The 17,995-nt window shown below is 37.6% G+C and overlaps 1 protein-coding gene across 1 annotated transcript in view; it reads right to left on the bottom strand.

The window, feature by feature from the left end:
* The window catches only part of CNTNAP2 (contactin associated protein 2), a 1,879,707-nt gene that overhangs the window by 1,299,104 nt on the left and 562,608 nt on the right, over positions 1–17,995 (bottom strand). The window contains exon 2 of the mRNA XM_078059689.1: positions 16,339–16,449. Coding sequence (XP_077915815.1) covers positions 16,339–16,449 — 111 coding nt within the window. The remainder of the gene's footprint in view (positions 1–16,338; positions 16,450–17,995) is intronic.

Genomic DNA, 17,995 nt, shown 5'->3' with positions numbered 1-17,995 from the left:
ATATTTATATAATTTCACCGCTACATGGTGAAATGATTCTTGGACAATCATCATGTTCATGTCATGCCCCCAACCCAGTTCTTTAGTTGTGAGCTATTTAAGGAAAACTCATTGTGTTATATAAAACTAAAACAAGTTGGTATTTAATAAATATTTGAGTGAGGGAATATATAACGAAGAAGAGAAGCGAGGGAGAAAGGAAAGAAGAAAGGAAGGAGAAAAGGAAGGATGTATTTTTGTCTTCTCCACTAGGAATCTCTGGTCCCTCAAAGGACTAACATGGAGAAACTCTTCAGTAATCACCTTCATTAAGACCAATGCCTACACTCTTCTGATTTTTGCTCAGATGTCACTTGAGCCTTCTCCAAATTTGGAACTGGGGATACTAACCAATGTGCTTTAGACACACAGTGCCCCTCCTTATGAGGATGACCTGATCTCAGAGCACCTAAAAAGTTCCTTTGTCAACATTTCAGATGTTTAAGTCCCACCTGCACATGAGCCTTCAGTGCTGATATGTGTTCAGTTCAGTACAGGTTTATTCAAAGACTGGGCTCTCTTGTTCCCTCTAAACTGAACACACCATTTCAAGTCTTATTTGGGTTCTTACTTAGTCTTGTCTACTAGGACTTTCGAGGTCTTGACCTGTGTCACTGTATGTTAGAAGTGGTTGAGAGAGCTGTGGCCGAAAAGATCAATGTTGCTATTTTCATCCATATTACCACTCTAAGAGAATTGGTGCCAGTCAATTTGTCCAGATTGGTTCTTTGAAAAGACAGCCAAATGTACTAGGCTAGCCTTGTTTTGTTGGAGGTATTATGTCTACAATTTAAAATTTAGATCTATATGCAGCAGACAGGGTGTGTGTGTGTGTGTGTGTGTGTGTATATATATATATATTACATTCTTTTTTTGTTCCTTCTTTAGATACAAGATGTCTTAGTAATAAAAAAAAAGAAAGAAAGATTGCTAATGTTCTCTCCCAGCCTGAATAACTCAGAGTTACATAAGTGTTTATGAATAGTGAATGTCTAATTGAGGTGCCTGAAATATGAATAACTATACTAGTCCATTCTGCAATGGGATGTAGAATTCTAATTCGACAACAGGATTTTTATATCCTCATTTCTGCCTTCTGTTATTCCCACAGTTGAGTGTGAAACTAGCACAGATCACACGAGAGCGTCTGAAGGAATGAATCTCACTTTTTCTCTGCACCAGCGAAGCCATCCAAACAAAGAAAAAAAATGGCAGGGGGACCTACACTGTTGGTGGGAATGCAAGCTGGTGCAGCCACTCTGGAGAACAGTATGGAGGTTCCTCAAAAAGTTGAAAATAGACCTACCATACGATCCAGCAATTGCATTACCACGTATTTATCCCAAAGATACAAATGTAGGGATCCGAAGGGGTACGTGCACCCTGATGTTTATAGCAGCAATGTCCACAATAGCCAAACTGTGGAAAGAGCCAAGATGTCCACTGACAGATGAATGGATAAAGAAGATGTGGTATATATATGCAATGGAATATTATGCAGCCATCAAAAGGAATGAGATCTTGCCATTTGCAACAACGTGGATGGAACTGGAGGGTGTTATGCTGAGTGAAATAAGTCAATCAGAGAAAGACATGTATCATATGACCTCACTGATATGAGGAATTCTTAATCTCAGGAAACAAACTGACGGTTGCTGGAGTGGGGGGTGGGGTGGGAGGGATGGGGTGGCTGGGTGATGGACACTGGGGAGGGTATGTGCTATGGTGAGCGCTGTGAATTGTGCAAGACTGTTGAATCACAGATCTGTACCTCTGAAACAAATAATGCAATATATGTTAAGAAGAAGAAGAAGAAGAAGAAGAAGAAGAAGAAGAAGAAGAAGAGGAAGAAGATACCAGGAGGGGAAGAATGAAGGGTGGGAAATCAGAGGGGGAGACGAACCATGAGAGAGGATGGACTCTGAAAAACAAACTGAGGGTTCTAGAGGGGAGGGGGGTGGGAGAATGGGTTAGCCTGGTGATGGGTATTAAAGAGGGCATGTTCTGCATGGAGCATTGGGTGTTATGCACAAACAATGAATCATGGAACACTACATCAAAAACTAATGATGTAATGTATGGTGATTAACATAACAATAAAAAATTAAAAAAAAATAAAACATATGTGGATAGTACCAAAAAAAAAATGGCAGGGGGAGATCCCCATGAGTTGAGAACAAACTGAACCTTAAATCTTGACTAATTCAATACACAGAAATAGAATCACAGGGTTTTAGATTTTAGTAAGAAATCTATTTGAATTTAAATTGTTGGCGTTCCAGAAGCTGATTAACATGTTTCACGATGCTGACAAAATACCTTACTTGTCTGTCTCTTCTTGGTCAATCCTTGCCATGTTATTGATGAATTGCTAAGGAGAACTAATGCTTTCCAAATGTATGTCTTCTCAGTAGGAAGAAGAGTTCCAAAGAACTCACAATAAATAAATGTGGAATTGCAACCAAAGGCCAGTGTTTTTCCTGTTTTACTCATTGAATGGTACACCTTGTCTGCTCTGAGAACTCCCTCCCAGCATTGCAAGGAGCACAGAGGGCCCTGGTTGGCATCTCTGAGCTGTTCTACCCCTACTTTTCCTCATGCTGGACCATAGAAAGCTGGACTATGGCCTAAGGGAACCAAAGCCTGCCTCCGGACCCCTGTAGAGAAATCCCTGACCTCCCTAATCATGCAGGTAAGGCAGCATTTTTGCTAAAATTGCATTGTTTGGATGTGTCTAAGAAGCATCACGAAAACTGGGTCATCTGGGTGTTCCATCCCCAGCCTGATGATCACTGGATGTCTGGCACTCATGCCTGGGAAGAGGTGAGGTTGCTTGCAGGTTACATAGCCTCCCTCCTTTCTCATGTCTGATGCCCAGTTAGTGCTAGTTCATTGGCCAGGGAACCAATAAACACTGTTTGTTGTTCAAAATACAACTATCTGGTTCAAAGTTCTCTTTCAATTGTGAACATTCAAATAGAACAACTTTTGAATTGAAAACAAAAGGTGTTTGTTGCTTTCCTGACATTCTCTTTAGGAAATTATTTTCCATCATAAATGATTAAGTCTTGAATAATATGTAGAAAAGATAGAAAATAATAACTTTGAAAGAATTGGTCAAATAGTTTTTGTTTTACTTATTCTGCTATAAGAAGATCGGGGAGAGGAGGGATGGAATCAGTTCCCTGAGCAGTCTCTCTAAGTTGCCAGGAAGTATGGTCATTCTACTAAACAGTAACAAAATGAGAGGGAAACTGTAAGAATGCCGAATCCTTCAGTGGAAGGAATAGAAGGAACCATTCAGTGATTGATAAGGATCACAAAGTGAGATATTGTTATTATTAATGCCAGATTATCCCCATCTCATACCAAGCAAAGATCCAGTTTATGGCACAACGAGCAAATCTCAGATCTCAGGCATTTTCTATTGTGTGCTTGAGTTTTATTTCTGTTATTCATTTCCTTTCACTTTGTACTGACTTACTGCTTTTTCTTCATGTGTGTTGTGAATATTGAGACTGTTAGTGACTCAAAAAAATATTGCTTCTGTCAGTTCCTAGCACAGTGGTGCTGCACATCAGTAGTTTTCTCTCATTTCAATTCTTTCCTGGGAGACAGAATGTTGGTCTCATTGTTTTGTTCCAATGTTTGCTGTTCTCACATATATAATATTTCAAGTACAATTACATCTTTTTTGCCTACCTCCTCATATTATACACATTCAGAAAAAACACTGAAGGAGACTAGTTTTGGCTGGCTTTTTAGTGTAAAAAAAAAAAGATGTGTCTGTTAAAAATATATGCAAATACTTAAAACAGTATCTTTATTTCTCTTTGATTATTTAAAACAAAGATAATAAGCATGCAAAGACATCACAAAGTTGGTGTGTACATCTCAGAAATAAAATAGAGAAATGTATCTGGTTGTGTTCTAAGCCACCAGTGGGAAAACTTCAGCTCTGCCCCGTAACCAACTCAAATATCATTCCAATGTTTCCTAAAGAAAAACTCACATAGGCAGGGAAGACATGTGGAGAATAGAAGAGTGACTGATTTGAAGTCAGAAGAGATTGTTTCAAATGCCCAAATCTCCTTTCTGTTAACTGCAGTCTTGGGCAGGAGTCTAGACTTTCTTGAATTTAGGTTTTCTTATCCATCAAACTGAGTTTATTGTAAATTCTTTCCCAGGGTTTTTGAAGGGATCAGACGAGAGAATGTGTCCATGCCAGCACTGGTCTCAGTATCTGTGAGCATCTACTGTGCGTGAGGCTCCATGCTAGATGCTGGGTATACACGGATGCGTGAGTCACAGGACTTGTAACTCGTACCCAGCCTCACGTGGTCAGGCAAATACGTCTACAGTACAATATGCTAAGTTCTAAGATAGAAAAAAACACACCTCAAAAAACGGAGAGGGATATCCTGTCTAGCCATCAGTGATGACTTGTTGGAAAGGGGACACCTGTCCTCGCTACTAGAGGACCAGCATCGTTAGCACATTGAGGCTGTGTCTGCAGGACAGTCTATATAATAAAAATCCGGACGCCGATGGGAAGCGGTTATAATTTAGCACCGTTATAATTTAGGTGGCAAAGACTGGGGTGGGGGCAGGCCAGGGCAGACAACCACTGGGTTTCTTGGCCTCCCTGGGACTCCTTTGTTGTGAATCGGCAGCCCTTCCAAGATGAGGAAAGCGTCATCCTATCTGCCATGTCGAAATCTTCCTCCGGTTGGTACCATTTCAGAGCTCGGATTAATCATCATCCTTCTGGGAATCCTACTTGGCCCTAGGGGAATGCATGGCCTTAGCAACAGGTAAAAAGAAGAAACTCTAGCAGTCACTCATGAATGTCTGACATCACAGAAGCACAGAAACTACAGAAGCAGGGGGTTTCAACCTCCACTCTCCCTAAAACACTCAGGGAGGAAGAGAAAGAAAGTAAACAAGAGCTTTCATCACCTTAACAGTGGAGCCTGTAAGGCTTATCTAGTATTCTGAGCACCATGTGAAGGCAAAACAAACAAAAACTTCAAATTAATAATCCACTAAAATACATATGTGCCAGACACTGACTAGAGAAAAATCCATAAAACGTGTGTAATTATACGTTGTCCATACATATGCTCAGGCACAAGCCTTCTAATACAAAATAATTCACCTTGGTGGTAGGACAGTCTTCCTGACTGCAGATGTCTGGTGATACGGAGGGAACAGTTATGATCCAGGCAAGGCTCCTCCAACCGTAATAAATAGCACTGCCTGCCGATTTTAAGTGGGAAAACCGATACGGAGGAACGAAATTCTAGAAGCTGCTAAGAAGGAAATCAGAGCAAAATAAAAACATACAACATGAATTCCTTACACTGTGAAGAAAATAAAAATAGCCAAGAAAAAGTAAAATAAAAGTGACCTTTGGGTAAAAACCTGAGGGTAAAGCTTTCTACATTTTGAGTTTACATTTTAATGTTAAAGAGGCAAGAACAATAAAAGTAGACTGTCTTAAATGTCATGGTTTATTGTCAGCAGTATTCATGTCAAGCGTATATCTTGGTTTTAAAGCAAGGGGAGAGTAAACAATGTTGATTGCTCATTTGCCGAATATAGAAAAGGCAGTAGGCTAAGAAAGGCTAAACTGCTTTGAATCGTTATTAGTGGCAATATTTTTAGAATTAGTTTTGGAAGGCATGAGTATAAAAGAGAGGAAATTCTATTTTTTTTTAATTCTTCTCAAAGAAAAATGTGTGAAAAGAGTCATTAATTTGCTAAAGGTATTAAGACAAGGGTCTAATTCATTCTAATAAGTATGACCTAACCAGCTTGCTAATAGAGCCATTACTAAATTAAATCCTCTCAGTAGCCTTGGAAATGATTTGGCCTGTTTTTTTTTCTTTCTTTTTTTTTTTTTTTTTCTCTCTTCTTGAGTGAAATAAGGGGAAGGAAGCAAATAGACAAAATGATGGAACGTTCTCTATTCATAGAAGAATACAGCAGTCTTCCCAGTCCATGGTTTCCCTTTCTGTGGTTTTAGTCATCCATGGTCAACTGTTGTCTGGAAGCAGATGTCCTCTTTCTGACATATCACCAGGAGGCTGTTACTAGCTAACACTACATCACAATGCCTACGTCATTCACCCCACTTCATCTCATCACCCAGGCATTTTATCATCCCACATCATCACAAGAAATGTGAACACAGTACAAGAAGCTATTTTGGGAGAGAGAGACCACATTCACATGAATTTTATTAGAGTATATTGTTATAAGTGTTCTATTTTATTATTAGTTATTGCTGCTAATCTCTTACTGTGCCTAATTTATAGATTTATCCGAGGTATGTATGTATGGGGAAAAAAACATAGTATATATAGAGTTCAGTACTAGCCACTGTTTTAGGCATCCACTGGGGGTCTTGGAACATATCCCCCACAGATAAAGGGGGGCTACTCTATATATTGAAGAATGATGGAGAGTCACTCATCTGGTATAGAGGAAATGTAATTATAGGATCTGAAGTATATTTTTCATATGTCTGTTTTTTTTTTTTTTTTTTTGTCCTAACCTTGTTGAATGAATGAACCCTGTGTGCAGTGCCCCTCACTGGGGAGTGTCCAGAGGATCAGCTATTGTGAGGGTCCCAGACAGTGATTGGTGGACACGCCCTGCTCATTCCTGGTCTTTGTTTTTTTCTTAGTTTATACTGGCACACAAAATGTATTCCTTATGAGCCACACACAAGATATAAGGACTGATAGAATGTGTTCTGCTACCCAAAGGCACCTGTTACCAAATGGATGCAACAGCTCAAATTGAAGGCTTCATCCATGAAAGGAATATACTGAGATAAGAGAGGCATACTTTACCAGTTAGACATCATTATCTTGATGGTAAATGTTCCACAATTTTGAAAGCACTGGGAGAACTCGATACCCTGGGGCCACTTCCTAATTGTTCGACATGTCTATTCTAAAAAGCAGATACTATTTTGTTTTAATTTACAATGATGATAACAATGTTTGCTAGTGTTATTTATTACTTATCATTGTGTGAGCCTAAGGTGGCTACAGCAATGATTAAATAACTTGTGAGATAATTTTTTGAAAACTGAAAAATGTTAGTGAATACTCACTCTTGGTTTAACGAGTCATCGCAACATAGAAGCAATGAGCATTTGAACTTTAAAAAGAATAGAATAATATACAATAAATATGATTCAATATATTTGTTCACTCATTCAGAAAATATTCTTTGAGAGTTGAACATGTGTGCAGTACTATGTTAAAGAAATGCCTTTGAGATTGTGTGAAGAATTCTATTTTAAGATGAATACTTCAGATACGGTACAAATCATTCACATAGATTCTCCCCATTCTTGACAGAGATGTGAAAAATATTAAAGCCTCTCTTTGAACAAAATTAGCAAATATCAAAAGGGTAACTGAACATTTAATCTCCAAAATATTCAACTGGCATGTATTCTGGAATGGTTTAGAAAGAAATACTCAGCTTGTAAAACCTTTATTTGATAAATAGTTTCTCCCAGTTATCCTGGCTATTTTTTCAAAAAGATTTTATTTATTTATTTGAGAGAGAGCACATGAGAAGGGGGAGGGTCAGAGGGAGAAGCAGACTTCCTGCCAAGCAGGGAGCCCGATGCGGAACTCGATCCAGGGACTCCAGGATCATGACCTGAGCCGAAGGCAGTCGCTTAACCAACTGAGCCACCCAGGCGCCCTATCCTGGCTATTTTTAATATCATTTAATGGAAAGTATGTCTATGCACAGAGGAACAAGTGTGGACAATTAAGAATCTGCAGTGTTCCATTAAGATAAAAATCAAGGCATTATGATCAATCTTGGCTACAAGGTGAGGTGTTGAGAGATGATCTAGTCCAAGTTTCTCAGGACAGAAGCGAGGTAATTGGGACAATTAAGTGAAGAGAGGAAGTGGCCCGAGATCTCCCCAAAGGCAGAAGGGAAACCTACTTTCTCTAATTCTGCACCAAGAGATCTACAAAGATATATTTAGTCTGTACATTTTCCCAAAATAAATATTTATTTAAATATATTTCTTTGTTAGTGCAGATGTGAAGTTTTCCCACTCCATATGTCCTAAACTTTATAGGGCAAGTACCAAACAGCATGGGTTTCAATATTGCATGTAAAGGAAAATTACAAAGAATGTATTACAAAAATATATTATAAATATCTGAATTGATTAGTCATAATTTCCCACTTTGTAAGGCAATTGGCTATTAATATTGGGATAAAGGAGAGTGTTAGAGAATTAATATCCCAGGGCCATTTTCAAAGATGGTAACAGTGATTACTTTAATAACACTGTTTGTTCTACCTCATGATTTTGGCACATTTAAAGAAATATTTATTTATTTACTTGAGAGAGAAAGAGAGGAGGGGCAGAGGGAGAGAATCTTCAAGTAGACTCCCTCTGAATGTGGAGCCCGATGTGGGGCTCAGTGCAGGGCTTGACCCCACAACCCATGAGATCATGACCTTAGCTGAAACCAAGAGCTGGACACTTAACAGATTGAGCCACCCGGGCACCCCTCAGTGGCACACTTTAAGATATTTGCTATAAACAGCAAACTAGCAACTTCCTAAAAATAATTTAAAAATTGCTCATCTCAAATGCCCCAAGTCTAAAAACTCCCTTGCTCCAATTAATTATACAAAAATCATATCCATCATACTATTATCAAAGAACCTTTAAAAGTAGTATTTTTACAAAGATAGTAGTGAACCCATGGGAAGCGTCTGTACTTCTAAGTATATTAAGCAAACCCTGTTTAAAACCCATGATGTGTAGACAGTTTGGTTAGATTTTAAAAAAGCATTTCCCAAAGTGACGTGTGTTGTGCTGGACCCAAAGATGCTTCATGGCAAAGAAACTCTCTGATTCCCCTCGAGAGGTCCCCAGAACACAAGGATTTGCCTGGAGGATTTTATTGTGAAAATGTGGGTCTATGTGTGTGTTCATAGCACATATTAACATCACACATCTTGAGAAACAATGTTCTAGGGCAAATGCTACAAAACCCAGCATGGATTTCTATGGGGAACACAAAAGAAGGTATTAAAATTCCAACATTATAAGATATGATGCCACAGCAGAAACATAGCAATATTATTTGCAAATTAAAAAGGCATGTCTAAACAAATTTATGAGTCATTCCCTGGTGACTATGCTTTCAACATTCTATCATTTTTAACAAGTGTCAATGATACAAATATATCCTGTATTGCACACTGAATTTTTTAAAGCTCCCACTAAAGCCCAAATTTTGATTTATATTGGAGAATTAAAGTAAAAAGAATAAATTAAAACTTACAGTGCTAGTTAGATGGTAACTCTCATCCAACTAGAAAAGGGAATACAAAGACCTACTGATGACTTTAGAAAAAATCATTTAACATCTATTTTTTAAAAATAGTCAGAATTTCTTGGGCTGAGGGGGAAAATATTTTTTATTCTCCCTAATGTCTAGAACAATTATTTTTGGCTTTCCTGAGGATCATAGAGTTAATAAGTATTATATTGGACTCTATAAGATCTAATTCAAAGGATATAAAGATAATCAGAACAAAATAACACAAATCACTAGCATAAATTCACTTGAAATGAAAGAAGTTTAAGGAGAAAAGACTTGGGGAACATTTAAGTTAATGTAAACAGCAGTCTGATTATGCAAAACTTATTAAAATTGTGTAAAATGTTATTTTATTAATCTTTCAATTATGATTTTTTTCTTAGATGATGGGAGGGGAAATACACACATTGGTAAATATGCAAATTCTAGCAATCTGTAGGGAGGTGTTGCTTTTGTATTCACTTGCTTTGAAATACTAATATCTGCACTGTTGCTTTTGGGAGCTGAGGGTATTTGGTGGGAGAGTATCACCTCATTGCAACACAGATTGTGTAGACTATTTCATTTAATCTTCACAACAGCTCTGCTATACTGTATAGTTGATTCCATTTTAAAATATAAATGGGGGGCCCATAGGGAATAATTATTAATAGAATTCATGCACTGTCCAAGTTCCTGGTTTGGATGAGAGGTTGTATAGTAAACATAGAAATTAGGAAACCGAGATGCAGAGATATTGATAACTGACTAATCCCATGCTCATCCTTGGTTGATTCTGTATTGGAATCTAGTTATGCATGAATACAAGTCATTCTCTCTTCACTGCTCAGCACTGCATCAGAGCCGGCGAAGTCAGCAGGTGTTTTCGGGAGAGTAATTCAAAGATGAAGAAGTATGGCCAGTCCAAATAGAAATGGCAAATATTCTAAAATGCTACATTAGAAAATCAGTCCTCGAGATTCTCCTGCTCCCAAGGATCTGCTCTTAAAGGCAAATTCTCCTAGAAGAAGTAACACTTACAACTAATGAATTCATACTAAAATAATAATGAATGCTCACTGAGTGGGAAAAGGAGATGAAGAGAAACAGGAAGTGGTAGAGGCTGGAGAAGAGAAAGAGGGGAAATGGTGGAATGGAATCTGCCAACATGGACAGAAGTTCAACAGTTGGGGAGGGGGGCGCCTGGGTGGCTCAGTCGGTTAAACATCTGCCTTTGGCTCAGGTCATGATCTCAGGGTCCTGGGATGGAGCCCTGCTCTGGGCTCCCAGCTCAGCGGGGAGTCTGCTTCTCCCTCTTCCTCTGCACCTCCCCCTGCCCCCCTGCTTGTGCTCTCTCTCTCTCTGTCTCAAATAAATAAAATCTTAAAAAAAGTTCAACAATTGAGAACTCAGTCTATTTCATAATTTAAGCCTTGATGTTACAGTCTAAGGGTAGAGCTTCCTAATAGAGGTTAATAATGCTGCCAGAAGGGGGCAGTATGGAACAGGAACGGGTCCAGGACTGGAGAGAGCAGAAGAGGGCCGGTAGGAGGCATTATCGGCACAAAGAGGGACTATGTCCTCTCCGAAGCATTGTGATTGCTTTGCCAACTCCTAGTCTATCAGTTACCGCTTAATTAGTAGTGACAGATCCTTTTAATATTTAAAGCAGAACAGGGAAGAAAAGAAAGCAGAGGAAGAAGAGATAGTTTACAAATGTAACTCTGGGACAGGAGATAGAGGGTGCAATAAAGGGCAGAAGAGTTTTTTTTCCAGAAGCAGGAAAGACCTCTGAAGAGCAGAGTGAGGTATGATTACTTGCTGAGCCACTCAGGAGCCTGAAAGAGGCGTTCCAACACGTGTAAGTATGGAAGTGTAAGTAGAGGAGGTCGGTATTATGCTAATTACTAAAGCTCCCTCTTGGCCAACAGGAGGCAGAAAATGATAAAGGCAATGATTTGACCAAGCCAAGTTCTCAAGGCATGGTGACAATTATTAACTTCAGTGGTGTCTTTTAAGGGATGGTAAAGACTGTAGTTCTTTTTAAGATACACGTGTGGACATTAAGAGATCTGTTTCAGCAGTCTTTCCAGATGTCTATTATACACATATTCCTCCCTGAAGTGATTATCAATTATGTGGCTTACAAATGCAATCTGTTCTCCCTGCTGGAAGAAATAAAGGATAAATATCCTCAAAACAACACCATCACAACACCTCTCTGCCCTTTGATTTAATAGAGAGGATGACAGGTTCCTAAAATGGAAGGGATAGCCAGGAAGCAAATCTTTAAAAAAAAGTCTCTGAAGAGCAGCAAGTGTTGAAGGATCTACTGAGGGAAAGTAAGTGGTAAGACGGTGAAAAGAAAGAAAAGTATTCAAGACCCACATCACTCAAGAAACTCTGAGCTCTCATGACTGGGTTGCTTTGGTTATAAGCATAAGTCAAACTTGGCTTATGTCTTCCAGCTCTTTTTAGGTTTCTTTGGGCTAATTCCAGTGCAGCGCCAATATTGCTTCATCTGGCAAAATCGAGCGTGAAGAGCTCTAATCTGTGGCCAGTGGAGGAAGAAGGAGACCATGTGACAGAATGATGACCCCCTGGGGCAGGAAAGAGAGGATGACTTCTACAAAAGGCAGGTGAACTGGAAAGTTGAAAGTCTGGCAGAAGAAATGACTGGCATCTCTAACTTGACATTCTATCTAACAAGGCTGTTGTGAAGATCAAGGGACATTTAGAACATTTTATAATCTGTAAAATACTATATAAATGTAAGGTAGGGTTTTCCGCATACAAGGCTCTCAAAGGTTTGCTAACCTTTGGAAAGGTTAACCCATCTAATTGCTATTGACTCGGAATGACACAAGACTGGGACACCTTTAGTGAATTAAGAACAGGGAGATAAATCCAGAAGGTAGATCACAGGGGGTTGGTATTTTTATAAAACAAACAAGCAAAAACAACATAAAGCAGTACTAGGCTCCAAAAATGTCATAGAATTATATGTAGATTTTCCACGAAAGCATTACATTTCCCCCCAGTTTTGTCATAAATTGGCCGCTGACATCAAGGTTGTAGCAGATGGATTTATACTATGTGGAACACAAAAACTAAACTCATTTTTTTAAATTCATGTCAATCTGTCATCTGAATGTATATTTGCATTATAATCTGATTTTCTATGTATTCAAAAACTCAATCTCTCCAAAATGTATTTGAGGAATATTTAAATAAATGATAAAACTTGAAGCAATGTTAATCAACATAATGCTCAACTGAATTTGTTCTTTTCTGTATTTGTGTAATTGGTAAGTTATATTATTTTATCCTTCTCTGTTAGTATATAACCTTCTTGCTTTCAGATGCTTATATGCTGTATGCATCAGATGATTCTTGCCAATAGTGAAGAAAATATATATCCAGCAAGATATATATATATATAAAATAGATATATAAATGTATAAATATATAAATGTGTATAAATATATAGGTATATGAAAATAGATTTATATATCTTATGTAAATATATATCTTTTATTTTTTATTTTTATATAACTATATATTAAGATAATATCTTTTTATCTATCAATATATATTAAGAAGATACATACATATATTTTTTTATTTACTCCCTTTGGAATTCTCTGCTGCCTTTATCTATCTTTGAGATACATAATATTTTGCTGCACTTATTAAAAAATCTGTTCTTAATCAATGTGGGTTATTAGCCATTTATACCTTAGTATGACTTTCAGTCAACATGGCTCCTCTCCCAAGAGCATTTGCCTATGAACTTTATTAGGGGAAGAAAAAAGCTCTGTTTACTATGAAAATAACCATATGTAGATTTCCTTTTTTTCTTTTTCTTTTTCTTGTAGGGGAAATAACGCTCCTTTCTGATGCTTGCTACCTTGACCCATACTGAGGTCATCAACTAGGGTTGAGGCTAGCCCTGCACATGGGTGTGTTGTATGTACATTCAGAGGTAAAGCAGCATGAGGAGTGGTGTTACACAACATAACCAGTTGTGTAACAGTCCTGAACAGTCAGGTAGATAGTATGTGATGGAGTAGGGGACAAGTTCGATGCAAGTATACACAGTATACCACTGATAAGCAAAAAGGGTCTTTGGAAACCAAAGAGTAAGTAACTGAAGCCCCAGAATAACAAATGTTGATAAAAAGGGTGATAAGCAAGTGTAAATTTGTACTATAGCACAGATGATGTTTCCTCCTGGTGAACTACTACATCATGCTTTCATCCCAATGCATGACAATGTATCCTATCAATAGTCAAACAGAGAGAAGCTGTTGGTCAAACAACTAGAAAACCATAAATTTTGCTTATACTCTTTTGCTTTCGAAATAACTTTCTTTTTGGAAATACATTGTATCTATAAATCTATCTACATAAATATGTAGGTATAGATATTTACATTCTATAAACTAGAGAAACCTATCATAAAGAAAGTGAAGATGTTCTTCAAATCCCACCCTCCAGGTTAAAAAAAAAAAAGTTAATTTTTAGAAGCTTAATTTCAGATGCCTCACTCTACATATATGAGTAGATAAATAGGTAAATGGCTCTAAATAATTCAAAATGGCATCTTATACTATTTTAAAACAAACAAAAGAGACTCTAATATAACTACTTGAATGAGAACAAAAACAACAAAAGAAACTATCGATGTTTCTTCATAAGAGACATAGCTTCCTAAAAAAAAAAGAACAACAACAACAAAGACAACATAAATATTCATTTAAAGTTACAGTGTCTGGTGGCCTCCTGTTCTGAAAGGTCGGGGAAAAAGGCATACATCTTTTAATTCCCATAATTTGGCATTTTTACATTCTTGCATCTATAAAATTTATACTCTTTTCTACATCTGTAGTTCCTAAATTGTTTACTTATGGCCTATATATTTAAATGGATTCACTGCTCAGCACCAAGCATTTGACCATGGTTTCTTGATTCTTTTTATTTCACGCATCCCATCGTTGATTATATTGTATCATTTGTGTTCCCAAAGAGGTTATATGCTTGAGGCAACCTGACTTGCCCAGATTCTCGGGTATAAAATTCATCAGTCATATTTTCATATGCAACTTTCTAAAGAAATATTCTGTGACTCTATTTCCTACCATTAAAGTTGATTTCTCAATGTCAGGACTTCCTTTAGGGAATATTGTATCCTCTTGACATCTAGGAATATATGTGTTATTTCTTTTCTCTTGTACATTTTGCTCCAGATTTACTAGTATTTGGCTGGCCTACATCATAATTATTATTTGGGTATGGCCAGTTCCTTGTTTCATGATTTTCTACTTATATTTTTTTGCTTGTTTGTTTTCAGTGGCTTATAGAAAAGGAATGAATTAAAATTCTCATTACTTTGACATCTTTAAGCAAAATTTTTGGTAACTTATAGTAACTCACCAACTCTGTCATGACCATAACCCAACAAATATCGTATTATAAAAAGCGCAGCAACATAGATACAGAGAACAGACTGGTGGTTCCCAGAGGGGGTTCCCAGTGAAGTGGGTGAAAAATGTCAAAAGGTACCAATTTTTGGTTATAAAAGGAGTCATATAGCTAACAATACTGTACCACATATTCGAAAGTTGCTAAGAGTAGATCTTAAGAGTTCACATCAAAAGAAAAAAATTGTAACTATGCATGGTGAGAGATGTGAACTTAGACTTATTGTGGTGATCATTTTGCAATATATATAAAATCATACTGTGCACCTGAAACTAATACGTTACATGCCAATTATACCGCAATTAAAAAAAGCGGAAAATTAACTGCAAAAAAAGAGCAGCTAATTAATACTACTTTTAAATCAAAGCAGTATATATTTTAAAATTTGTATTCCTCCACTTTTGCCTGCGTATCATCTTTCACCAAGTCTTTTTACTAATTAAGGTAACTTCATACACCTGTGAATGTCTGTATATATTATTCTACTCTTTTCTTACCTATTTTCTTCTCCCTTTTGGTCTTTCTGAATCTCTCTGATATCTCTTTCTCTCTTTTCACATGTCATTTTTTCTTCCTTCCCCTCTTTCTTCTTTTTAGCTCCCCTTTTGGGTTTTCCCCTGTTCTCTTTTTTCCACCTTTGCTTCTTTATATTTCTTTCCTCCCTCTCTCCTTCCCTCCCTCCCTTGCTTTCTTCCTTCTACTTATATTTTTTTCCTTGAATTGGCTGTGATGTGAGTTTAGTATTTCTAGTTTTACTGAAGACAAATTATGGTCCTTGTGAATTGATTCATATTTATCCAAGAAAATATTTTTTCTTTTCCTTTTAAGTTGTCATTCATTGTTATTTATATCAGTGTTCCTTTGAAGCAAGAAGAGTTTTAAGTTTCTGTCCTTAATCATTTTCTTTTAGTCTCTATGGATTGCTGCCTACTTTGAAATTACCATTTACTAATTAATATTATTACTTTAAAATCCCAAACTCAAATTTTAGTTGCAAATGTATAACTATTTTTTACAATGGCTTTAATTACAAAATTAAATTCTGGGCACTGGGGGCAGAAATTACCAAGGATCACTTTTTTAATCTATATTTTCAATAGATACTGTTCATACGTTACTTTTTAAAAATAAAAAATAGTGAATACAGAGTATTTTTTCATTCACTGTATACATATTTGAAATCAATTCATTATAACTTTTTTCTAAATGATTTTTCGATTAATAAGAACTTCCTTAACTCAGAATTTTTATATCGTTTAGAATTCATTATCATATACAACTCCAAAAATTCTTCCTCTTTAATTTACCATCTCTTACTTCCAGCCCAAATTTTCCTATATCACTCCCCGATAGTGCCTACAAAAGAGGTTTATAGTATCTATGAGCTGTCTGCTAATAACATGTTATTATTTAACACTTTTACTGACAAAGGAAATAAAATGTGCCTTACCCCCTCGCTTGTTGATCTTGGCATAGCCTGGAGAATAGCTCCCAGACATGGAGGACGAGCTGCTGAAAGCTACATGGGGGAGTCCAGACACAAGTGGTTCATCACATTTTTCTGAAAAGAAAAGAAAAAAGAGAAAGATTAAATATTTTAAAATAATGACTTGGTACAGTTTTTAGTTAAAATAATTGTTGACTACAGTACAAATGTCAAAATCTATGATACAACATTTAGCAAATGATCAGAATTTAGACAATTCAATAATTTAAACTCTTGCTTTTTAAGAGTTGTAGCTATGACAAAATGCTTTATGCTGAAGGGCCTCAATACAGACCTGCTGTCTAAGAGTTATGAGGAAAGGTGCTGGTGTTTATTTAACAAGCTTTGCAAAAGCCGGCACCCTCTGGAAATCTTCAGGGATTTATGCATTATGGGGGTAGAGGATTAGAAACATTGATTAGAAACACAGAGATTGGAGGAGGGAAGACTAGGAGGAATCCTACCAAAGCTAAAAAAGCCTGAGAAATAGGGGTCAGAAAGGGAGAACAAGAATAATCATCACCCTGAAAAGTACTGCCATCTGAAAAATTACCCAGTTCCCATCATACTCGACCAATCAACTGCGTTGGGACCAGGTGATCCCTCGATTCCATTCTTCACTTGGCTTCAATGGCCATGAAGTTTTTGTGTTTCCTCCTTCCTCACTACTGCTTACTCTGATTCCTTCGATGTATCTCTCTCATTTTCCTAATGTTTAAATGTTAAAGTGCCCAGGACTCAACTCTTGGATCTCTTCTAGGTCCACGCATGCTCTCTGGGAAACTTCATCAGGAGTTGTGTGTTCTCATTCTGGAATATCCCAAATCCTACCCCCTCACATCACCCGGTCCAAGCGGCCACCAGCGATCACTGTTGTGAAAGACTGGATAGTCTTCTTCCTTCCTTGCTTTTCTATCATTCTCCACACAGCAGCCTGAGGGATGCTTACAGATGTAAGTGGGCAAGTGGCTCTAATACTCACAGTACCCACTGGCTCCTGCTCTCCATCACTCCGAGTCAAGTCTGACGCCCTCCAGTGGCCCGCGCTGGCCACTGGACTGGTCACATCTCTCTCCAGCATCCCTGTCCATTGCTGCCCACCACTAGGGCCCGCTTCCCCTTACTGCAACATCAGGCCAACTCCTGCATGGCCCTCACGATTACTCTTCCAGCCACCTCAAGGCTCTTCCCTCTGGTCTCTGCTCAAAGTCACCTTTCACTGCTGCAGACAGACTCCTCCAGTCTGGCCAGCTAAATGAGCACGATGCTACTATCACTCTTGGTCCCCACGTCTGGCTTTCTTTTCCTTCATAGCACTCAGAGCCCCTGGCATATATGTTTTTACTCATTTGTTTGGCTTCCTTTCTCTCCCACTAGAATGGCTGCTCTGTGGGAATCAAGTTTTTGATAGTCTGCTTAATGCTTACTCTCCAGTGATGGGAACTGCACCTGGCACTTAGCAGATACTTTAAAAACATTCATAGAATAAATGAGTGAATTAATGAATGAATGAGAAAAAGAACCAATACAATCTGACAATGGCAGAGTCCCAAAACACACTGCCAAATTACAAGATGGCACACCACCTAACTGGAGAGGTGGTCTTCAATCCTCCACAAAT

This window comes from Halichoerus grypus, chromosome 12 (genome assembly GCF_964656455.1).
Source record: "Halichoerus grypus chromosome 12, mHalGry1.hap1.1, whole genome shotgun sequence".
In the NCBI taxonomy this organism is placed as follows: Eukaryota; Metazoa; Chordata; class Mammalia; order Carnivora; family Phocidae; genus Halichoerus; species Halichoerus grypus.
Note: the sequence above shows the minus strand (reverse complement) of the source record. Positions and strands in the feature narration are given on the sequence as shown.